At 42.4% G+C, this 24,868-nt stretch overlaps 1 protein-coding gene across 5 annotated transcripts in view; it reads right to left on the bottom strand.

The window, feature by feature from the left end:
- Window positions 1-24,868, bottom strand: part of PALS2 (protein associated with LIN7 2, MAGUK p55 family member) — a 245,132-nt gene that overhangs the window by 116,307 nt on the left and 103,957 nt on the right. For all 5 annotated transcript variants that reach the window (XM_077491299.1, XM_077491302.1, XM_077491298.1 and 2 more), the window contains 2 exons: window positions 11,409-11,561; window positions 58-207 (listed from right to left, as the gene is read on the bottom strand). In XM_077491299.1, the coding sequence (XP_077347425.1) occupies window positions 58-207; window positions 11,409-11,561 (303 nt within the window). The remainder of the gene's footprint in view (window positions 1-57; window positions 208-11,408; window positions 11,562-24,868) is intronic.

Here is a 24,868-nt window from a genome sequence, read left to right as displayed (position 1 = left end):
AAAAATATAGCTCCGTAAATATTGTATGTAGGATATATTGTATGAAGGATGCCTTACCAAAGGTTCCCCAGCTCTTTTATGAATTCCAACCATGCGGATAGCATCAACTGGTGCAATTTGGTTGTTCACTGCAGAATTCATTTCTGGACTTGATGGGGGGGAATCATAACATTTGGAAGCAACAATGTCATGTGCTTCTAAAAGACTCTGCAACCAAAATTAATTATATCAGAAAAAGCAAGAACATATAAACTCTTAAATGCTTTAAAGCTCTATTGAAACATCACACATCTGCAATAAATATGCATATATACCAAACATATTTAAAGTAAATATATAAACAAAAAAGGCTGATAGGTAGTATTTTTATGACAGAAGTTACCGTATTGGTCTGTCATTGCCAATATACACTGAGCCGTGTGTGCGCAGCTCTGCTTACAATTATGGCTCCACTTTGTGTCGCGATGATGTGACTGCCATGCGCATGCATCGGAGTGACGTTGTCATGCCCCAGCCAGCCAAGTGGCCGAAGAGTCTGAATATGGAAATAAGACTGGGAGAAGGTGAAAGTGCCTGTGACAGCCGAAAGTGCAGACACTGTAGCACTGGAGGGGATTCTTTGACAGGTAAGTGTCAAAATGTACCAATATGCAATGTTGACCAATGTATAAATGGCATGAAGATCCCAAGTGCAATTAAAAAAAAAAAAATGTAAAGATAGGATTTAATTCTGCTTAAGTTCACCATTTGAAAATAAACAGTCAGTAGATCACGGGCAATGCCAGGCTCCTGAAGACTCTCAGGACAGTCCTCTGCCTGTACTACTGTGTTAAATCTTGAAAGCACTGATGACGTGCAATACACTTTTCATTTTCAGATATTAAGTTGAGTGTGAATGCCGATGTTAAAGCCGGGGGGGGGGGAGCCTAAAGCTGTGTAAGGGCCCTCAAAACTTCTGATGGCTACCCTGTCCGCATTTATCAGAAATTACTACTAGAAAACGCTTAGCTCACAAGAAGCCAAAAGTGGCACAGCCTTCCAAAATGATCTTCTAGCAAGTCCAGTTTCAATGTTAAAAATTAAAGTTTTTTTGTATACAATATGAATGCCCTCCATGTTCACAAATAAGGCTGGGATACAAACCCTAAACCTGGCCATAGGATTTTTTTTATACCGACGAACCAATCGGGTCCGCCTATCACTTTTTCAATCAGACCCGATAGAACCATCCACTGCTCACATGTCCGCTGACGCCCACCGAGATCCGATCTGATCCAGTCCGCTTTGGCCACGCAGGTACAGTAGTACAGCAATGTTCGTGTAGGCACAGAACTGCACCACAAGCAAGAAGGGGTATAGAGCACAACTGCAGGTGTCCCATTGGAATAACACCCAAAATAACACCATTACCCCTGGCTATTAAACCAAGCTACTGTGGAGTGCAAAACCATGGCAATGGAATAGCAGAAGGTGGTTTTATCTCTCCCAGAAAGAGGAAAAGGTTGGGGGGAACATGGTACTGAATGTATAAAAAGGAGACTATAGCCATTTTCAGCTGAAAGGGGGCTAAAGCTGGTCCAGGCTGAGGAAAGATTGCGACCATACGGTCAGGATTCACCCAGGAGCCTAGACTGACACACCTGGCTCAGGCTCTCAGCAAGCTGCTCCCACCTAGGCAAGTACGATTTAAAGAAAAAAAAACACCACAATCCCATACTTTAAATGGCTTACGCCCTGTAGTTACCATGTAAGTAGCATTTAACCCCTTTCTGCATTTAGTTTTTCCACAGTGTACATACTCCCCACAGGGCCCTAAAAACTGAGGGCTGCACCAGGCAGACCACAGCACTGGACTGGTAAAGCACTCTGTGGCCAACTCTACATATTGTACAGAGTGCCATGAGTTGTCAGTGCACCCAAGTGGCTATGAAGCAGTCGAGTAATTAAGAAATAATCCAATAAGAGAGAAAATACCTCACCTCTATAGAAGCAGGTAGGATTCTATCAGTAGAGAGAAAGGGTACATCACCTGAGGACACTGGCAAAAGTGAGGCTAGATGGAAGTGGGAGGGGATGCCCCTGCAGCATTTTTTGCAAGTGTTCAATCACCTGAAGTTAGTTGCCTACACCCCAGCTGTAATAATTTTAAAAAGCCTGTGTCATGTACTGTATATCAGGAAATACAACTTTTTTCGTTTACTGAGGGACACTAGAATCAGACATTTTGGATAGCCAACGCAGTAAATGGGGGGGGGACACAGCAAACAAAACACTAACAGACCCAAAATAAAAAGAAAACTAGGGACTGCATGCAGAGAGTTTCTTTAAGGACCTTATTTCTGAAGCTGGCATCAGATGAAGCCAGGACATCTACTTAGTAAAATTTAGAGCGCATAACTGAAAACCAGGTTGAAGCCTTACAAATCTGGAAAACCGTTACCTGATGCCACAAAGCACAAGAAGCACTTACAGATTTAGTAGAGTGCGTTTTGACAGGAAAAAGGTGGAACCCGATCCTTAAGATCATAGGCTTTTATAATGATCTGTCTGTGCCAGAAATGTTGCAGTGAAGTTTTACTAAAGGAAGCCGTGGCTGCAAGATGGACATGAACAGAAAGAACTACATCCAGACATTGAGGGGAAATCTCCTTCTGATGCTGGTGTTGGACAAGAGGGATGGAAGTACTAAGTCCTGATTGAGGGGAAAGAATGAAACCACATTAAGAATGACAGAAGCTCTAGGTCTCCATGCTACCCTGTGTCTAAATGCAAAAGCTTTAACAAAGCAGAACTCTACCTAAAAAGGGAAGTACCACTCATTTTCCTCCCCCACCACTTCTCCCATTGTTGGATTTTTATTTATTTTTTTCTGGGAGTGGGTACCTATTTCTGGCAGGTATTTTCCCCCACTTTCCCCAAGTTCTCAGGCACTTACTGACATGTATGCATAGTGTACTGACCTATATGTGCTGAGCTGTATGTGTGCTGAACTGTATTTTCTTATATGTAAACAAATTATGAATTCTGCATGATTTGGTTCATAGACAAGGCTACTAGAGACATGTTGTGGGTGATGGGATTATATTTGTATAGTTGACCTTATTGCATATGGAACTTTGGGGCATGTATGAGAGGATTTCCTACGTTTTGAGATAACGTGTCTATTATGGTGGGGTTATGCGTTTTACCAAGGGGTATCTTGCAGTTTGAGTGTGGTCGTGTAATTTGTGGTCGATTGACTGTCTGGGTCGCTGCTTTAGCTTTGCATCTTTTGTGCGTATTCTATAGTGGATCTGAAGTGGTTCCAGCAGGCCCAGCACGCAGAGAATGTGTGTGGGGCGTTTCGTGAGATTGCTATGAGTTCTTCTATTTCTGCTATCTTATTTGTTCTTTTGTACCAGTCGGAGGTGGAGGGTATTCTAGGTGTTCCCCATAGGGGGGGGGGGGGGTATGCACATTTTGGCTGCATTGACGAGCATCATAGCTAGTGATTTGAAGTATGAAGTCTCATTTGGTTTCTGGAGATGCAAAAGATATTGTGCAGGTGAGTAGTCTAGCACATCTGTGGTAATTTCCTCGATGTGTTTATGGACATGAGTCCAAAAAGCTTGGATGTTCAGGTATGTCCACCAGATGTGTAGAAGGTCACCTGGTGTCTCTTGGCATCGCCAGCATTTGTTTGGGCGTGTAGCGTCTAATCTGTGTAGGATGGTGGGGGTGCGGTATCACAGTGAAGCAATTTTGTAATTCGTTTTTTGGATGGAAACACAGAGCTTTTGTGTACATTTCTATATATGTCTTCCCAATTTCTGCTGGTCATTTCTCTAGTGAGGTCTCTTTCCCAAGCTTTGCATGCTATTCCCTTGTCAGCTTGGATGTTATCCCATAGCATGTTGTAAATTTTAGAAACGGTGTGTCGTTGCGGGGATTGACTTAGGCATAGTTCTTCAAAATCAGATGCGTCAGAGAGGTTTGACTTGTTTTGTATACTGTTTACAAAGTGTCTGAGTTGCATATATTCTATTGGGTTTAGTCGTTATGTAGCCCAGTGTGTGTTTATGTGGTCTTGGGTTTGTAAATTACCATTCTGTAGTATGTGATTTATACGTAAGCCTATTCCTGGTTGCTTACGGTTAGTGGGTGGTGCTCCATCCCGGGTGGGAATTGTGGATTGAGCAGGATCGGCGAGAGGGGTCCTGGTACTTTGGAAAGTTGGCTTGTGCAAAGCATTCTAATGTGAGACCTATTGTTGGGTGTCTCATGAGGGTGTCTGGTATGGTCTTTTGTCTGATCCAGGGTGCTCTGTTGATGGGGCATGGGAGAATGAATTTTCGATGGAAACCCAGTCTTTCGTCTGTAGGTGTGTGTGCTGTGCCAGTCTACTATTCTTTGGAGATGACATGCCCAGTAATAATATTGTATATCCGGTAGGCCTGTGCCCCCTTTGGCTTTGGGCTTTATTAACTGATTGTAATTCTAGGGTGTTTTTGGTTCCAGATGTAGTTTCTACTTATTTTTGTGGCCGACTGTATGAATGTTTTCAGAAGCCTGATAGGAATGGTTTGGAGGAGATATAATATGCGTGGTAGGATATTCATCTTAACTATAGCTATTCTCCCAAACCATGAAAAGTGTGTTTTGTTCCATTTTTCCAAATCCTCTGTAATGGTTTTGAGAAGTGGAAGGTAGTTTCTAGCGAACAGGTCTGTTAATTTTGCAGGTAGTTGTATTCCTAGATATGTTATTGCCACTGGCGCCCAGATGAATGGGAAGTTTTGTTTACATTGTGAGACCTGTCTTTCTGTTAGGGTTATGGTTAGGACGAGCGATTCTGTAAAATTTATTGTGAAATGGGCTATGTATTGGAACAGGCTGAGATCTTTGAGAAGGTTTGGGAGGGTTACTAGAGGATTGGACAAAAATAAAAGAATGTAATCCGCGAAACAATCAATTATAATCGATTATGTCTATTAGTTGTTTCAGCTCTAGTTTTAACCTTTTAACTTATCTGTAGGACCCTCTTTATTTGTAACATTTTGCATGCTTTTTATTCCCTACTTTATTATAAAAAAAATAATATAGAATGACACTTTTTATGTTACAGTAAAATATGGAACTTATTGCGGTGATGATCTTTGTGCTCACAGTACACAAAGAGAAAACACCTTAATGAGGCTGAGAAAACACTGGGGAAAAAAAAAAAAACACACCTCTACAAATGATGGTTTTCAGGCTGGGTTCACACTTTAGCAGCGAGTTACTTCGCATATTAACATGCATTGTTTTAATACTGAATGGGCTGCCAATGCCACAAAAACAGCATCTGCACCTTTTTGAGAACGCAGAGATATAGTAGTGCATTAACTTGCATTGCTGCACACAACAGTGCAGGTGTTTTGCTGAAGCATGTTGGGATGTCATTCAGAATGTGCACAGTGTGGTTCTATGTATTTCTGCTGTGCAATAGTGTAATCCCAACCTTAGATAGTATCTGCACTGAATCTTCAGTGAAATCTACAATGAATGAATACTTGTATAGCGCACAATGCGAACTGAATCGCCTCTAGGCGCTGTGGCGAGCTTTGATCATCTGCTAAAAGAGGAAGGTCTTGAGTTTTATTCCTAAAAGCCAGGTGATTTTCTTCCAGGCAGATGTTGATTGGTAGAGCATTCTATAGCCGAGGCCCTTGGACAGCTAATCTCCGATCCCCCTTGGATTTATACCGGGCTTTGGGCACGAGGAGGAGGTTTTTGTTGGCTGATCGAAGACTGCGGTTTGGTGTGTAATGATTTATTTTCTCCATTAGGTATTGCGCAGCTTCTCTATGCACGCATTTGTGGGTGAGGCAAAGGGTCTTGAACGTGATCAGATTTTTTACGGTTAGCCAATGTAAGCTCCTCAGCGAAGGAGAGATGGATTCCCAGGGTTTTTTTCCTGTTATCAGCCTTTCCGCCGTGTTTTGGATCAGTTGTAATTGCGGAGGTTGATATTGTGGTAATCCTATGTAAAGCGAGTTTGCGTAGTCCAGTGTGAATTAATGATTGTTCCAACTACCACTGCTTTGTCATTCTTTGGGATAAAAGGGATGAGTCTGCGAAGCATGCGTAGCAGATGGTGAGATCTACTGACTACAGATCCTATTTGCGCATCCATTGACATTTGTGCGTCTAAAATAACCCCCGAGACTCTTCGCTTTGGTCTTTGGGGAGATAGTCTGCCCAAAGACGGTTGGTGGAGACCAGGAGGTTTTGGTTGCGGGCTTATGATTTGGGTGTAAGATAAGAAGCTCTGTCTTCGATTCGTTCAGCTGGAGGGAGTTGGTGGTCATCCAGTCCTCTATTGATTTGAGGCAGTTTTCAAGTTGTTGTTGGTGATCTTTTTTTTCCATTGATCCGGAAATAAAGTTGTGTGTCGTCAGCATAAGAGTGGAAGCAGAGATCTGAGCATCTGATGATTTGGAGAAGTGGGCGAATGTGAATGTTGAAGAGAACGGGTGATAAAGGAGAGCCTTGAGGGACTCCGCAGGTGACTGCCCGAGTTTCGGAGAGGAATTTTCCTAGTTTCACTGTCTGTGACCGATTTCCTAGGAAGGACGTGAACCATTGGAGATCTATGTCTTGGACTCCGGCTACTTCTGTGAGTCGGACGAGTAGAGTATTGTGATCTACTGTATCAAACGCTGCACTTAGGTCTAGCAGTACGAGGAGACACGGCTCTCCGTCATCTGCTGCTTCGAGGGCGTCATCCCAAATCTTGAGGAGAGCTGTTTCTGTTCCATGACCCGGGCGGAAGCCTGATTGCAGCGGGTCCAGGAGTTTGTGAGTATCCAGGTGAAGTTGTAGCTGATGTACTACAGCTTTCTCCATGATCTTAGAAATGGTGTTGAGGCTTGTAATTGGCCTACGGTTGTTTGGATCCTGAGGGTCCAGGTTTGGTTTCTTGAGTAGAGGTTTGACGATGCCTTGTTTGAGGATGCTGGGAACAATCCCTTTGTGGAATGATCGGTTTATGAGGTGGGTTATGGTTGGAGCCACGATGTCGGAGCATTCTTTCAGTAGTTTTGTGGGGATGATGTCAATAGGTGAGGTACTGTTACGCAGTTTATTAATGTTTTTTGCGGTGTCTACGGTAATTGGGGATAGTGAAAATTTCGGCGGTTGCGGTATGTTGGTGCAGACATCCTCTTTATGTATTTGCTGGCTGAGGTTGGATGTTTTCTTCTGACAATGTGTTTCCCTGATGGTTTTGACTTCATCGATGAAAAAATCCGACTTGATTGATTAACCAGTTTAAACAGTTCCCGTGGTTGGTTTGCGGCCGTTGAGATTGTATATGAGAAGTGGTCCTTTTTGGCTTTGAAGATTGCTTTCTGATAATTCTCTGTGAGACCTTTGTAGTTAAAGTGGTTTTCCTCTGTGGTATTTCTTCTCCATGTTCTTTCCGCTCTTCTGTGTTCTTGCTTTAGTACCGCGAGGGAGCTATTAAACCATCCAGAGTTTTTCTTCCTGATGAGAGCCCTGCGTTTTGGTGCTACCGAGTCTGCTGATTGCAGCAATGCCCTGTTCAGGGAGTTGAGCGTTTCCTCCGTAGAGTGGTTTAAGGTTATTGTAGTTATCTTGTTGGACAGAGTGGATTTGAAGGATTCGGAGTACAGTTTTTTTATGCGATCTGGTCCAGTGCGTTGTTGTTACAGGTTTCCGTTTTTCGTTGGAAGCTATTTTGAATTTGATGGCGTGGTGATCCGTCCATGGCAGAGTTATGTTGTTGAGTATGTTGACGTCAATGTTCTGTTTGAAAATGAGGTCCAGGGTGTGTCCTGACCCATGCGTGGGAGTCTTTATCAGTTGCTGGAGACCCAGTTATTCTAGTTGATTGATGCAGGCAGTCGCAATGGGGTCTTTAGGCTCATTTGCCCAAAGGTTGAAATCTCAGAGTGCCAGGAAATTTTTGAATTTTAGGGTGTGCATTGCAAAGGATTCCATGAGGTGTGAAAGAAGTTTGGACTTTGGTCCCGGTGGTCTGTAGCACAGTAGAATATGAGTGGTGTCATGGGGTGTTGGTTGAAGATGTAGCGTCAGGGTTTCCATAAAAGGCACTGGGTTCTGAAATGATGGTTTAGTAAGATCCAGGTGACCTTTAAAGATCACTTTTTTCCCTATACGGTGTTCGGTTAGGATCCTGTAGTTTTCCGGCACCAATTCGGTGAGGATGGTGTTGCAGTCAGAAGTTAACCAGCTTTCGGTGATGAAGAGGCAGTCTACATTGTTCTCGATGATGAAGTTGTGTACTTCCAGTCTATGTTTGACTGCAGACCTGGCGTTAATCAAGGCGCAATCTAATTGTAGTGGTCGAGTAGATGTCTTCCTGTGGTTGGGAGCTGCTTGTCGTCCGGTTTTTAATAGTTGTTCTCTTTGAAGTATTTTTTGTATGGAAGATGGCAATGTGGTGTTGATGTTCCTTAGTCTGTGCAGAACTTCAGCTGAGTATTTGAAGTAGCACATGGTTTGTGGATGCTGTTGATGGTACTATGGGCCTAAGATGATGATCCTGATCAGGGTATTGATCCTGAGGAGGGGCTAGGTATCAGACTTGCCGCCGTGCTTGAGGCTATTAGCGCGCAAGTTGATCAGGGGATGCCTATATGGATGCGGAAGAGTTGTTGTATTCGGTTTCTGGCTGTTCCGGCTACCTTTTCTTAAGGTGAAGGTCTCCGCTCAGAAAAGAAGTCTGGCTGTGATCTGGAATAGTCGTCCTAGGATAGCGTGAAAAATGGAATGGAGGCCGGAGGTAGGGGTATGCTAACCTACGGTTGTTCCTGATTGTTCCAGAAGAAGGCGAAAAAAACCCTGACAGTAGCAGCCAAACACACCAAAAATTCCTTCCTGACCCCCGTAGGCGGGGGGGGGGGGGGGAGTGGAGGTGCGAGCTTACCTGGCTGCGGTGGTCCCCGTTAAACACTCTGGTTCCTGTGAATCTGGCTTGCTGTCAGCCTGACGTTTCCTGAGAGCTGTCTGGTTGCCCCTTGCAGTGGGATCTTTAAAATGGAGGGGAGGATGGAGGTAGGATAGAGGTTAGAGACTCCTGTCTTAACTCCTGTTTTCAACTCCTGGTTATTAACTCTCCACTTTAGTTCAAAAAATCCACTTGTGTTCACAAAATCCACATGCAAGCCATCATCAGGGAGCAAGCAGGCAACAATGATTTTGGGTTAATGCTATTTTCAGCTTAAGTTTTTCAACATGTATTTACATTTTGTTGTTGTGTAACTTAATAAATATGATTCTCAGAGCACTATGGGTTATCTTAAAAGACCATGCAGCAGCATAAGCCAGTCAAAAAAAAAGCATTCTTACATGGAGGGGCCTTCAGCAAGTATCCATTTTAAAAGTTACCCAACTTAACTACTTGCCACCAGTGTTATAGCCGAAAGACGGCTGCAGCGCGGGCCTTAATTGCCGGGAGAGCATCCGTGGATATCCTCCAGAGCAAGCGCAGTCTGTGTGGCCCTGCGAGTCGCACGTTCTGTGATCACCGAGTCTATGACACTTCGGCTGATCACAGATCCGAGTAATGGGTCGATCCCAGCCTCTTACCACGTGATCAGCTGTCAGTCAATGACAGCTGATCACCTGATGTAAACAGAAGCTCGGTAAATCAGTAGGTTTTTTCCCCTCTCTGGGAAAATAAAGCCGATCACAGGCTTCTGTCAGAGCGACATTGGTCCCTTACTCAGAAAGCCATGGCTGTGCCCACCAGTGTCACCTGCCAGTACCCACCAGTACCACCTACTAGTACCTCCCATAAATGCCCAGTGCTGCCAATCAAAGCCCACCTTTGCAGCCAATCAATGCCCACCAGTGTCTAATAATCAGTGTCACCTACCAGAGTCACCCCTCAGTGCCACCTTATCAGTGCTGCCTCATCAGCACATATGCGTGAAGGAGAAAAATTACTTGTTTTCAAAATTTTATAAAATACTATGAAACAGTTGTGTTTTTTTTTTTCAAAATTTCAGCCCCCTTTTGTTTTATTTAGCAAAAAATAAAAAGTCCAGCAGCAATTAACCGCTTAAGGACCGTCTCACACCTATGTACGTCAGCAGAATGGCACAACCACGTACAGGTACGTTGCCCTTTAAGTGCCCAGCCATGGGTCGTGAGTGCGCCACCGGTGGCGCACTCTAGACCCGGTCCTGAGCTCCGTGACCGTGGGACCCGATCGCCGCCGGTGTCCTGCAAGCGGGTCACAGAGCTGAAGAACGAGGAGAGCTAGTATAAACAAACCTCTCCTCGTGCTTCCTACTGAGGCCGTCACTGATCGTCATTTCCCTATAACAGGGAACAGACTATCAGTGATGTCAGACGCCAAGCCACGCCCCTCTACAGTTAAAAAACAAAAAAAAACAAAAAAACAAACAAAACAAAAACAAAAAACCACATACACTCACACACTTAACCCCTACACTGTCCCCTAGTGGTTAACCCCTTCACTGCCTGTGACATTTTTACAGTAATCCGTGCATTTTTAATTGCACCGATTGCTGCATTAATGCCAATGGTCCCAAAAATGTGCCAAACTGTCCGACGTGTCCACCATAATAAAAAATCGCTAATCGCCGCCATTACTAGTAAAAAAAAAAGTTAATAATAAACATGCCATAAAACTATCCCCTATTTTGTAGACGCTATAACTTTTGCACAAACCAATCAAACGCTTATTGCGATTTTTACCAAAAATATGCAGAATATGTATGGGCCTAAACTGAGGAAAAAAACTATTTTTATATATATTTTTGGGGGATATTCTAGCAAAATGTAAAAAATAATGCGTTTTTTTCCAAATTGTTGCTCTTTTTTTTGTTTATAGCGCAAAAAATAAAAACTGCATGGGTGATCACATACCACCAAAAGAAAGCTCTATTTGTGGGAAAAAAGGATGTCAATTTTGTTTCGGAGCCACGTCGCACGACCATTGTCACTTAAAGCGACGCAGTGCCGAATCGCAAAAAGGGGCTTGGTCCTTTAGCTGGAAAATGGTCCGGGGCTTAAGTGTTTGAATATCACCAAAAGAAAGCTCTGTGTGAAAAAAAATGATAAAACTTTCATTTGGGTAAACTGTAGCATAACCGCGCAAGTGTCATTCAAAGAGTGACAGAGCTGAAACCTGAAAAATGGTCTGGGCAGGAAGGGGGTTCAAGTGCCCAGTAAGCAAGTGGTTCTTTACGTGTGATGGCATGCAGCAAAGGTTCAACTAAGCTGCACTAACAAACAGATCTGTAAGTTGCTGTACAGAACAGGCTACAAGACATTCATTTAGGTCTTTCAGACAATATTTTTTCTACTTTCAAGAATATATATATGATAGAGAGGTAGATAGAAATTTTTTTTTTTTTTTAAATTTCACACACCTGAAAATGAGGTTCTTTAAGTATATTAACCAATTCTTCAACAGTTTTATCTTCATGAGCTAAAGGACTAATGTCTTCAAGAATTTCATGTACAAGTTCCACATTATTTTCCCCAACTGCTTCTAGCTTAGTATCTTCTAGTCGTTCATGTGCCTGCAACAAAACAAAGTAGTAAACATTAGAAGTTATAACTAATAGCCCATACACACGATGTGAAAATCAAACAGATCGTCCGACTTTTTTCGCTTAATAGTTGCAAGTACAAACTGAATAGATTACTAAAGTCACGAAAATTCTCGTGTGACAGGAAAAAAAAAAATCATAAGTGAGGTCATGGTGTTGTAATGTATTTGTATTGTATTTTCAGATGACAACTGTACTGACTTAACGAAAATCGTTACGAGGAAAATTTCCGTGCTTGCCTGATCAAATAATAATTGGATGAACTGTCGTGATGGGCTCTCGTACAATCGTATCGAAAACTATTTTTCATCCGATTTTCAGATCGTGTGTATGGGCCATTAGTGTATGTTTAAAGCAGAACTAAGCCCAGAAACAAAAATGTTAAATATTTAAACCTGCCAGTTCTTCAAAACAGTAGCTGCATTAGCACTCCTGCTTTATTTTTAGTTAGTGAGCCTGGCAAGTACACACTTCCTGTTCTAAGGTGACAATGCTTACCCACCATACTGTATCAATGGAGGAGCAGAGTTGTCACCATAGGACCAGACTTCCATGGGTTGCAGGAAAGAAAATCACTCAATTCCTCCATCAGCGCATTTAGTATTGATGGGTTAACCCTTTAAGGATCATAAGATTACCGTCATCAATATAAAAATTATTATATTTTTTTCCCTTTAAGAAGGTATTTGAACAATAAAACCATTTCCACACTTGTGACATTGTTGTAGGAGGCATTATGACAACCGTTTGTTGATAAGAACTAATATTTTGACTGAAACAAAACCAAAAAAAAAAAAAGTATTTTAAGCTCTTAATCAGATGATACAGGCTATTAAAAACATGGACAAATAAGTCCTTTGGTCCTCAAATTAATCGCTCCTGTGGAGTTATTGTGTTCTCCCAGCAAGTAGGTGAATGGGAGCAATCCCAGCCAGGAGAACACAGTGATTATTGCTAGTGGCTATAGCCGCTGACAATAATTGCATTAAAAATCTGACAGGCCGGTTGTACCAAAGTTCATTGATCGATCGACCTGGGTAAAATCAGCCTGCCCAGACATGGTTTGAATCTCGGCCGGTTCAGCAGATTCAAACAGTCTCTGGCCGGCTTTATACTAGAGGTCAAACATTAACCTTGGCAATGGCAAGAGCCATATTCAATCCAGAAGGGCTCCTAGATTGTTACCTTAAACGACTATAATATGTATGAGCCATAGTAACTGATAGGGACGGGGAAGGTAAGGGACTTCACTTTTCAAAGGTTCTAGATCAATGCTTTTTTGTTTTACAGTATACTTTATCCATGCATAACTCCTACAGGGAAGATGGAATAGTTAAACTTTAGTGGGGTACAGGAGAATTTGCCCACATCCCTAATATGAATCACAGAACAAAAAAAATAAAAGACCCTCTGGTGAGACTTTGAAGGGCAAAAACTCCAATTAGGCATAAACAAGTTGAACATGTATATAAAAATGTAATTTTAAATTGTCAAAAATTAAAAATCAGAATGTCAAGCAAAATACATTTAGACCAGTGGTTCTCAACCTTTCGAGTGCCATGACCCCTTGATGAAATTTCCCAAGTTGTGGGGACCCCTAACAGTAAAATTATTTTCGTAGCGTGGGTTGTCAGCACCCAAGACAAGTAATCTGCACCCCTAACTCATTGACATTTAGCGCTCCCAAAGTCCCTTCCACTCGTACAGTATTAAAACCTCTTATGGTACATTTTAAGATGTACCATTCTCTCTTTGTTCTCCTTTCTTTCCCTTTTATCTCTTTCTCTCTAACCTAATTTCTTGTTTTTTTTCCCCCCATCCCTCTCTCTAGCCGTCTTTCTTGTTCTTTCCTCTCCCTTTTTCTTTGTTCCCCCCCCCCCTCTTTCCCTCACCCTTCCATGTATGCTCTATTTGTATTACTTCTCTTACTCCTTGGGGGATAGTGGTAATGGGGTGAGTGGCAGTGGCGGGGGGGGGGGGGGATTCTGATCTACCAACTTAGGTACTCTTGATCAAGGTCATCTGCTGATCTGAGAACTATAGTGGGGACTTTTAATGGCAACTATAATTACAGGTAGTGTTACTGTGTCTCCGGGTTTGTGGTGTCTCGTAGCAGTGACACCTATGCCTAAATCAGGAGATAGGGTCTCCTCCAGCCCCTCCCACTTCACATTCCTCATCAGTCAGATGACCTTTAGTCTCTGCCTCCCAGCCATGCTGTGAACTGAATGGGCGGCTGCGAAGAGGCTGGGAGAGTGGTGTGGGCTCCAGGAACAGCCCAGGTTTTGGTGACCCCTGGCAAATCACTATTCGACCCCCAGGTTGAGAACCACTGATTTAGACAGTACATGTGTAGACAGCACTGGGTAGTAGGTAGCATAGTATTAATGAACTCACAACCACTATTTGAAACCACTCTTGCTATGGTGAACAGCGGTACCCTCCTACAGGTAAGATATTCTCAAAAACTAGTGGATACTTAGAATAAATGAAACATTTTAATAAAACGTTTGTACAATACATTTTATTCAACAAAACATCTTAAATTGCTTTATTATAACCCTTTGCACTTACACTGTTGTTATTTGCCTGAAGATCTGTTTTAAAGTGATTGTAAAGTCAAATTTTTTAATTAAAAATAAACATGTTATACTGTAGTGGTTTTGCAAAGAGCAGCTTAGAGCCTCCGCTTCTCAGGTCCCTATTTGGCGCTCCTGGCCCCTCCCTCCTGTTGAATTCCCCCACAGCAAGCAGCTTGCCATGAGGGCACCCGAGCCACAGGCTTCCTGTTTCCATTCAGACAGAGGCCCACCCCCTCTCTCTCTCTCCTCATTGGCTGACTGACTGCAGTGGGAGCCAATGGCCCCGCGCTGCTGTCTCAGCCAATGAGGGGGGGGGGGGGGATCCTGGATGGCCAAGACACTCCAGCAAAATCACTGGATAAAGATGGGGCTAAGGTATTCATTAGGGGTGTTGAGGGGAGGCTGCTGCACCCATTAGGCTTTTTATCTTAATGCACAGAATACATAAAAAAACAAAACAAAAAAAAAACCCTTTAAAGTGGTTGTAAACCCTTACAAATCACTTTGACCTACAGGTAAGCCTAGATTAAGGCTTACATGTAGGTCCAAGTAATATCTCCTAAACCTATACGGTTTAGGAGATATTTCCAAAAAGACAGGCACCGCTGTCTACGGAGCATGCGCCTTAGACAGCGGCACAGGCGCACTGGGCAGGCCGCAGATCACGGCAATATGCCGCGAATGTCGGCTCCCGTACGATGTGATTCGCTGGAGCAGCGAGACCTGGAAGTCACTCCGGGATCCATGGCAGCGGCAGACATGCAGACATGAAGACGGAGGACCGTTTCAGGGGCTTCGTTCTCAGGTAAGTTATTCATAATGAGCTAGTATTATGCATACTAGCTCATTATGCCTTTGCCTTGCAGGTTGTTTCCCCCCCCCCCCATGGGGTTACAACCACTTTAACTACACAGAGGTAGAGAAGTTTAAAATATTAAATGGCTGTTAATGAGCAAAAATGCATCTCAACTAGCATACTAAAGAAGCCCTTGTAGAGTTGATGCTTATTTTGGCTGCCTTCTTCCTATCAACTGTAGACGATGAGTTCAGTATTAAGCGCTTAACGACCACACCATAGCCGAATGATGGCTTCAGCATGGCTCCATAACCAACGTTGAGAGGGCGTACATAGACCTCCTCCCAGAATTGCGCTCCTTGGGGCGTGCATCCGGGAATATCCGTGACTGCCGGGTCCTGAGGACCCGATGCATTACAGATCATGGTAAATGGCAGTTGACAGCAGCTGTTTACCAAGTGACCACTCAGTCAAATGACGGCACGATCACTTGTAAACAAACCGGAGTCACGTCCGGTTCCTCTCTCCCTTCTCTGTACCGATTGGTACAGTGTGAGTGGAGGGGTTATAGATCAGGTGCAGCAATGCTGTGGGCTGGATGTGCAATGCCCACAGCGCTGATGTGTGACAGTTCTTACTCAGCTTAGCCATCCCATCTATCCCCATCCAGAATCAGCAATACCCAGCCATCTATCCTCAGCAATACTCATCCATCCATTCATCCATCCATCCTCAGCAATACTCATCCTTCCCATCCACCCCCATCCATACTCATTGATGATCAGTCATCTGATCCATTGCTCATCCATCCCCATTCATGTGACATCCATGCCACTAGAGTGCCTCACAAAAAAGGGTAATAGGTACCTGCATTGTGGACCTATGTGGCCAGGCTGTGTAAAAGTCTCACACATGTGGTATTGCTGTACTCAGGAGTAGCGGAATCTATTTTGGGGTTTCATTTTTGGTATGTACATGCTATGTGTTAGAAATACTGTATAAATGGTCAACTTTCTGTAAAAAAAAAAAAGAAATGCATTCTCATCTTTACACATTTTCCAAAAACATGTAGAATGAAATTACATGTTCAAAAGACTCATTATGCCTCAGATTATACACTGGGTTGTTTTCTTTCCAAAATGGTCATTTTTGGGGTGTTTCCATTGCCCTAGTGCTCCAGGGCCTTCAAAAGTGTTAATGGTAGTCCCGAAATTAGGTGTAATTTATGCTTCAAGAACGCCAGACTTTGTTCCCTGCATGTTGCGCCTCTGTATGTGGCCACGCTGTGTAAAAGTCTCACACATGTGGTATCGACATACTCAGGAGGAATGGTAGAATGTGTTTTGGGGTGTAATTTGTGCTATGCATATGCGGTGTCTGAGAAATAACCTGCAAATATTTAACAATTTTGTGAAAAAAATTAAATAAAAATCTTGATTTTGCAAAGAATTGTGGGAAAAAAAAAAAAAAAATAATTAAAAAAAAAAAAAAAAAAAACTCACCATGCCTCTTACTAAATACCTTGTGATGTCTACTTTCCAAAAATGGGTAATTTGGGGGGTATTTGTACTTTCCTGGCTTGTTAGGGTCTCAAGTACCGTCAGTACATCAGGTGTGATCAATTTTCAGAGGTTGGCACCATAGCTTGTGGAGTCTATAACTTTTACAAAGACCAAATAATATCCACCGATTTGGGTTATTTTTTACCAAAGATGTGTAGCAGTATAAATTTTAGCGAACAATTACTAATTTGCAAAATTTGATAACGGAAACATAGAAAAATGCATTTTTTTATTTTTATTTTTTTATTTTTTTTTTACAGAATTTTTGGTCTTTTCTTTTATAGTGCAAACAATAAAAACCCAAAGGTGATTGAATACTACCTAAATAAATCTCTATTTGTGTGAAAAAAAAAAAGGACAAAAATTTATTTTAGGTTCAGTGTTGCATGACTGAGTAATTGTCATCCAAAATGTGAGAGCACTGAAAACTGGTCTGGTTAGGAAAGGGGTTTAAGTGCCCAGCGGGCAAGTGGTTAAACAGTGACCTAGCTAAACTGTACACAGTGTTTTGCCACCATACAGCCAACCTTAAAGGGTAAATGCACTTTGTGGAAAGAAAATAGCAAAAAAACAAATGTATAGCATATACATGATAAAGGAAACACTGCGCTAAATTCAACCTCCTACTTATGACACAGTGGTGATGTCGCACAGATCCTGTCTAATTATAATCCATTTTAGTGCTACAAACATCCGTGATAAAAAAAAAAAAGAAGAAATAACTTAAATTATTGTGAACAATGTCACAAAATGTAAATTATTGTAAATAGATTCTGCGTGAAAAATAAATAACTTGAAATATAAGAATCTCCGTGAAACAAAAATAAATTATAAAAAAATAAACATCACATAATTAAATTAATTCACTAAAGGTAATTGAGTGATTGAGGTAATAAAGTCAATTGTTGCATATAGATAAATTCCTCAGTGTGCAAGCAATATTCAAAGGATGCCACCTGAAGAAACAGCCAGTTCACAGGGATCCTAAAAAAAAATCCCTCACTCAAGATTCCTGGCAACTTTTTAAAAAAAAAATTTATATCAGGGTTTCGGTGTTTCAGTGTATCGTGGTGTTCACATATGGGCAAAAAAAAAAAAAAAAAAAAAAAGCACATCATTGCGCAGTGCTATTAATAATGACAATCTCCAAGGGTGAATATTCTCACTCACATTTGTTGAAACAACCAGTGCTTTGTGTAACGATCAGACGCGAGTATCTCCTCACTCGCATCTAGTGTGCAAAAAGCACTACAGATGTCGTCACTAGGCTCCTACCATAGTGACGACATCTGTAGTGATTTTTGCACACTAGATGCGAGTGAGGAGATACTCGCGTCTGATCGCTACACAAAGTGCTGGTTGTTATTTCAACAAATGTGAGTGAGAATATTCACACTTGGAGATTGTCATTATTAATAGCACTGTGCAATGATGTGCTTTTCTTTTTTTACCCCTATGTGAGCACCACCGTACACTGAAACCCTGACAAAAAAAAACGGAAAAAAGTTGTCAGGAATCTGAGTGAGGGATTTTTTTTTTTAGGGTCGCTGTGAACTGGCTGTTTCTTATTCAGGTAGCATCCTTTGAATATTGCTTGCACACCAAGGAATTTATCTATATGCATCAATTAACTATTTCTTCAAAATAGCAAAAAAGTAGGAATCCACAAAGTTTGTTAAAACCCTGGCAATGTACACTGAACACCCAGAGGGGAATGCTTATTTTCTCTCAACAAAAGTGGAGTTACTCTTTATTTCTAGCATATTTAAGCACCTACAGCATTGTGTCTTTATACATGCATAGAATGCATTAAAATAGAAAACCTGCCTTTACAACCACTTTAAGTGCAGCGCTGCTATATCAGAAAATAAATTCTATAGAAATGTACAGTATGTAAATAATATATTTTCTCCCTAGTGTGCTGGCAAATATGTGCAAAACACACAAATGTGCTTCAGCGGAAAAAACTTCTAAACATGAAATACTGAAAAATTAATATATTCACAAACAAAAAAAGTTTAAGCAGAAACGTCCCACTGTATAATGCACCAAAATTTTGGCTGCCGAAAATGGTGTTTTATGTACATTGCCAAAAGGAAAATCTTGCAGATAATGGGCCCCGCCCCCAGGTGCCATGCATTGCGGGGGCATCTTCCTGGCTTGCCCCAGTCCTCCCTCCCCAGAGCGGCAATCTGTGTGTCATGGAGCTGAATTGCCCGGGCGGCTGCAGTAACAATTTCCCGCCTCCTGCGACAGACAGCACACTGATCCAATGGCAGGACATTGTTACTGCAGCCCAGGCAATTCAATTCACAGCTCCAGGACCCATGGAGATCACCGCTCTGATCCGGGCATGGGTGAGGCTGCATCCAGAAACTGGCAGGCTGCATTGATCTCCTGTAGCACGCCTGCAGTCTCCGACCGTCTCCTGTAGCACGCCTGCAGTCTCCGACCGTCTCCTGTAGCACGCCTGCAGTCTCCGACCGTCTCCTGTAGCACGCCTGCAGTCTCCGACCGTCTCCTGTAGCACGCCTGCAGTCTCCGACCGTCTCCTGTAGCACGCCTGCAGTCTCCGACCGTCTCCTGTAGCACGCCTGCAGTCTCCGACCGTCTCCTGTAGCACGCCTGCAGTCTCCAACCGTCTCCTGTAGCACGCCTGCAGTCTCCGACCGTCTCCTGTAGCACGCCTGCAGTCTCTGACCATTGCCTGTATCAGATGGTTAGAGACTGGGGACATGATACAAGAGATGGTTGGAGACTGCGGACTGAATTGCGGACTGGCCGACAAAAAAAATTAATATTTAAATTGATGAGACTAATTAAAACATCGAATATAATACAATTGTATATAAAAATAATAAATATTTTAAAAAAAACTGTTTATTTTCAGTATCGATTTTTAGCTTAGTGCATTTTTCATTTTCGGTATCTGTACCAAAAACCCGATTCGGTGTACCCCTAATTACAGTGTCAGATTTTAAGACACCTCCACGTGAAGTGGCAGGAAGTGGCCTTCTCAGCAGCTCGCTGAGAGGCTGACTGCCATCAGTGCAGGCACTCTACTGTGCCATGCATTGAGAGTGCTGTGCCGCACCGCGACCATGACCATGACTCCCGCATGCATGCGCAGGAGTAACATCGCTGCATAGCCATTTAAACTTCCGGAGCCCACAAACCGAGCAGGAACACAGGGTCAAGATAGAATATCTGTCAGTGCAACAGTGCACCACTGGAAGGATTAGTTTTACAGGCAAGTCTTTCATAAATACTAGCACATTATGCCTTTAACTTGCAGGGGACCAATTTATTTTATTTTTTGTTTCACTGTTTTAACTAATATTGCCAGTAAAGCAGTCACAGAACAGTTCAACACAACCTCCTGCGCTCGGAGCTTAGTCAAGTAGTAAGTGGTGTAGCCAACCATTCGGATAGAATATGGAATGTCAAAGGTCTTGCTGCTCTCCTCAGAACAATGGGTATCCTTAGAACTGGAATATATAAAAAGAAAAAGGAGGGCACACCAACCTTGCGAATTACCAAAAATAAAATGTAATTAAAATTGTAACAAGAGTAACACTCACAAACGAGTGTTCAAAAAAGGCTTAACAGTGCTCCAGCAATTCGGAAACATGTCTCTAGACCCCTGCAACCTGGACCAGATGTTAGGAGGAACCAAATGGCATCACAGACGGCTTAGGTGTTACGAGGGAGTACCCTCTTCATCAGAGCCACAGCAATAGTAGCAGAACAGTTCAGCTATGGAGCTCCAAAAAATGCATGCGCAGTGATCCACTCCAAGTACATCCCCACTCATTATGCTTTCACCTCTGGCAATTGATTTATATAGGTTATAGGTCAAGACACGCCTTCCCCCTTAAGGGGTCATACCACTGCTGTCCCCTTGATAGGGCTTGGGTCTCCGCCTATACTCCAATTATGTTTTGCACCTTCCTCCAGAATATAGCTCCCTTCAGCTCCAGCAGACTGGTCTATTCCCCAAGCTACACAGTGAGGTCTAGCATGTAGCCTAGGGGACAGACAACTCTATGGCAATAAAGTGTATGATTGATGCCGTTATGATTAAAACATGATGGCAGCTACCATTTGTGTGTGTAGCAGGGTTAACCAGTCCAATAACCTTCCTCCATGATCATCACCTCCCTGCTGGTGCTTAGCTTGTTATGCCCTGAGCTAGGAAGTCTCTGCACTGGGCGAGCTGGATTGTATAATCTGTCAGTGTCTGCATTAAAAGCGACTAGGATGTTTAAGCATATGAACATTATTTTTACAATGTAAGCATTGTTAAATTTAACCTGACCTAAAAGGTTTCTGAAGTTAATCATGCTGAAGTGTATGCAGCCAAATTACAGAAATGGGATAAAGCACGAGGGGCAGGGCTAAATCTCCATTTGTTCCCCCCGTGTACAGCCCAGGCCTAGGATCCTAGAGGCTCCACAGCAGAAAGAAAAAAGGAGTCCCCCTATTGGAGTGGGATTTTGAATGACCACCGACACCACACAACAATTAAAACATATAAATACTTTAACAATTACAAAACAAATACAAAACCAAACCAGAGGGACCACTCAGCTGACGGTATCCCTGTGGTATATCTACAAGTGTGTATATACATGGATAAAATAAAATAAAGCCAACCAATGAGTGTTGAGAATACTCTTTTCTTATAACCCACCCCCCCCGAGAGGCTCCACAGGGACTGGTCTGAAGACGTAACATAGGTACCAAGCTAAGTTCGGCCATTCATGGTTTGAATCTCGGCCGCTTCAGCAGGAACCAGCCGAGATTCGAAACAGTAAATGGGCAGGCTGAATGTACCAAGTTGATCAATCAATGAACTTGGGTACAACCAGCCTGGCGGATTTTCTTGTGATTATAGCTAGTGGCTGCTATAGCTACTAGCAATAATCATTGTCTTCTCCCATCTGGGAAATCTTCCCCCACCTGCTCCTGCCAGGAGAAGACAATTGCCAATTCTTCTGAACAGTCAGTGTTGATGGTGAACCTACGGCTGCAGGAAAGAAATTTGCAGTGTGTATGGTCAGCCTTAGTATTTAGCAGCTTACCTGTACGTTCTAGCAGTTAAACCTTTAAAGTCCACATTTTTCAATGAGTTAGCGTGACTCAAAATGTGCTCTACCAAACGGTGGAGCAGAACATCAAAGGGTTAAGCATTGTCAATATGTCAGAAATGTTTTAGGCCAGGTCAGTTGAACTTTAAAGGTAACCTCTTCCAATGGCAAAGAGAATAAGGAGATGCTAATATCTGTTACAATTTTATGACCAGTTAACATTTCAGATATTCGTCAGTCTGTAAACATATTAGACTTAAAAATAGATCACAAGGTAGAGAGGTTTTGTGACTTGTGTGAAAGAGTTACCTCTTATGTTTATCCTGCATCCATGACTGCTGCTGTATAGTGAACAAATCATACTTGCCAGAAAGTATTTCCTGCACTGCGGCTGCGAGAGGTGCAGCTCTCATACACAAAGGTTTAGTGTCCAATTCCCCTCCTCTCCCCTTGCATTCTGTGTATGAACCAATATACATATACCACCAAACGGCACAATCTGTCATGCAATTTAGCAAAAAACTGTAATATGCACAATATGACAATGTGATGGATGGGAGTCTTATTTCATTCTCAGTTCTACTAGCACAAAAATAGGAATGTAAAAGTGGAATTTAAAAGTGGACTTATTTTTTCCCTATAAATGATATTACACAAAGTCAGAACTGCAGAGAAAAAAACAAACAAAAAAAAAAAAAAAAAAAACACGATTGTATGATGGAAGTCTCTTCACTTCTGTTTCATCCAAGCTGAAAAAGAGCAATCAGCTCCTCCGGCATTGCTGTGCAGCACATCGTGTAGGCCTGGCCGCTGGCTAGACAGGCTTTTCCTTTAAGCCAACTGTCACGCTGTACTTCAAGACTTATTTGCCTCTGAACACAGGCCAATTGGATCTGTATAGAGAACTCAAAACTATGTTATTGTCCAGATTTTGTGGTTTTGTAAATATCAAACTAAAAGTACTGCAGAGTGCAAACATTTATACGTTTGAAAATTATTCTGTCAGTCACAAGTTGCAATTCTGTAGTCTAGAAAAGGGACAATATACTTAAAGTGTTACTAAACCCAGGACCCTGCATTCATTATATCTGGTCTCCCACAGTACACAGAACATGGAAATGCAATTCTTTGAGTAAATATAAACAGCTTAATACCCTCTCATCAGCAGTAGATAGCAGTCTTGTGATTTCTATCAGTTCCTGGTGAAGCATATAGGCATTTTCATACTGCACTGAGCTGTCCTTTGAGGCTGCAGAGCTCCTGACTCTCCGTCTGGACAGTGCCAATTGGCCCTGTGCTGATCACATGAACACTCCAGCAATACACACCAAACCGAGCATGTACAGACTGACTCCAAAGGTTCCGTCTTATCCAGACTTGTCCAGGGGGACGGTGCTGGGAGGGGAGGATCTGTGCATACAAGATGAAGCAGCCTTTTACCACAATGCTGAGTGGTAAAACCATAGGTTCCACAGCAAATATAACAAGCTTGCTTTACTGCATATACAGACTGATTTTACTGTTGTGGGTTAAGTAACACTTTCCAGATCTTTCACACTGGCTACTTTAGCGGCCCATTCACAACATATGCAATTGGGCTGTGCTGGAGAGCCATGCCCAATGCAATCCCCCCTGCAAAGATGTTGCAATTTGCCTTATGTGCCATTACAATGCATCATAACATTCACAACACACACCAGTGGCCTGCTGGAGTGGTTCCAAAAGCAGAAAGATTATTTTTTTTTTAAACTTACAGTGATAATAAAATAGGATTTTTATTACAGCTTACCTGTAAAATCATTTTCTTGGAGTACATCATGAGACACAGAGTCTTAAGTAATCACTTAATGGGTTATGGGCCACCTTCAGGTGTTGACACTGGTATACCCAATCAAGGAAGTTCACTCCCTATATAACCCCTACTCCTTCCAGGAGCACATCAGTTTTTGTAGCAAAGCAATATACTTAAATCTCAAAGGAGTAACGAGACCTCTGTGTCCCATGTACTCCAAGAAAAGGATTTTACAGGTAAGCTGTAATAAAAATCCTATTTTCTTTATCGTACATCATGGGACACAGAACCTCAATTACTTACTTAATGGGACGTCCAATAGCAATGCTACTTGAGGGGAGGGAGAGAACCCGCAGGGTACCCCCAGATTTGAGGACTGCGCCCATAGGCAATGATATCCTCATACCTCCTTACATCCACCTGATAAAAATTTTGTGAATGTATACACTGAAGACTAATTTGCAGTCTTACAGATCTGAGCCATGAAGCACCAACTGCCCTGTTAAAGTGTGCCTTAACTTGAAAAGGGGGAATCTTACCCCTTAAATTATAAGTTTGAATTATAACTTGCCGAATCCACTTAGCGATAGTAGATTTTGACGCTGCCTGTCTTTTCTTAGGACCCTCTGGCAGAATAAATAAGACATTAGTCTTAAGAATCTGAGCAGTTGTCTTTAAATAGATTCTCTCTGCTCTCACCACATCAAGATAATGTAGTGACTTTTCTTCCCTGGAACATGGTTTTGGAAAAAAAAAAATGGCAGGATAATCTCTTGGTTCAGGTGAAAACCTGAACCCACTTTTGGGAAACAGCCTGGACGAGGGCGTAATGGCACTCTGTCCTCATGAATAATCAAATTCGGCTCTTTATAAGAAAGAGCAGCCAATTTCGAAACCCACCTTGCTGAGGATATAGCAACCAAAAATATCAGCTTCCTTGTGAGGAGGACTAAGGGAATATGCTGTATCGGTTCAAATGGCTGTTTTTGTAACACTGACAAAACTAAATTCAAGTCCCAAGGGTTTAAAGGTAATTTAACTGGCGGTTTAATCTGCATCACCCCTTGCATAAAACCCCCGGACTAAAGAATGCTTAGCAAGAGTCTTTCAAATAAGATCGATAAGGCTGAGACTTGGCCCTTAATAGTACTCAGAGCCAATTTCTTCTGTATGAATATTTGTAGAAAGGCAAGAATTTTGCTTACAATATATCTCCGAGGGTGCCAAACCTTGGATTCACACCAGGAAAAATAAGTCCTCCAGACTCCATAATATATAGTTCTGGAAGCTGGTTTCCTTGCATTAATCAAAGTAGAGATAACTGACCCGGAAAGCCACGTTTCTTCAGAATGTGGCTTTCAATAGCCAGGCCGTTAAATTTTGCATTCGTAAAGCAGGATGGAATGTTGGCCCCTGTGAGAACAGGTCTGGCCTTAGTGGAAGGGACCACATACC

Source organism: Lithobates pipiens, unplaced genomic scaffold (genome assembly GCF_037356315.1).
Source record: "Lithobates pipiens isolate NorthernLeopardFrog02 unplaced genomic scaffold, aLitPip1_a1.2 Scaffold_19, whole genome shotgun sequence".
In the NCBI taxonomy this organism is placed as follows: domain Eukaryota; kingdom Metazoa; phylum Chordata; class Amphibia; order Anura; family Ranidae; genus Lithobates; species Lithobates pipiens.
This window is presented reverse-complemented; position numbering and strand designations above follow the sequence as displayed.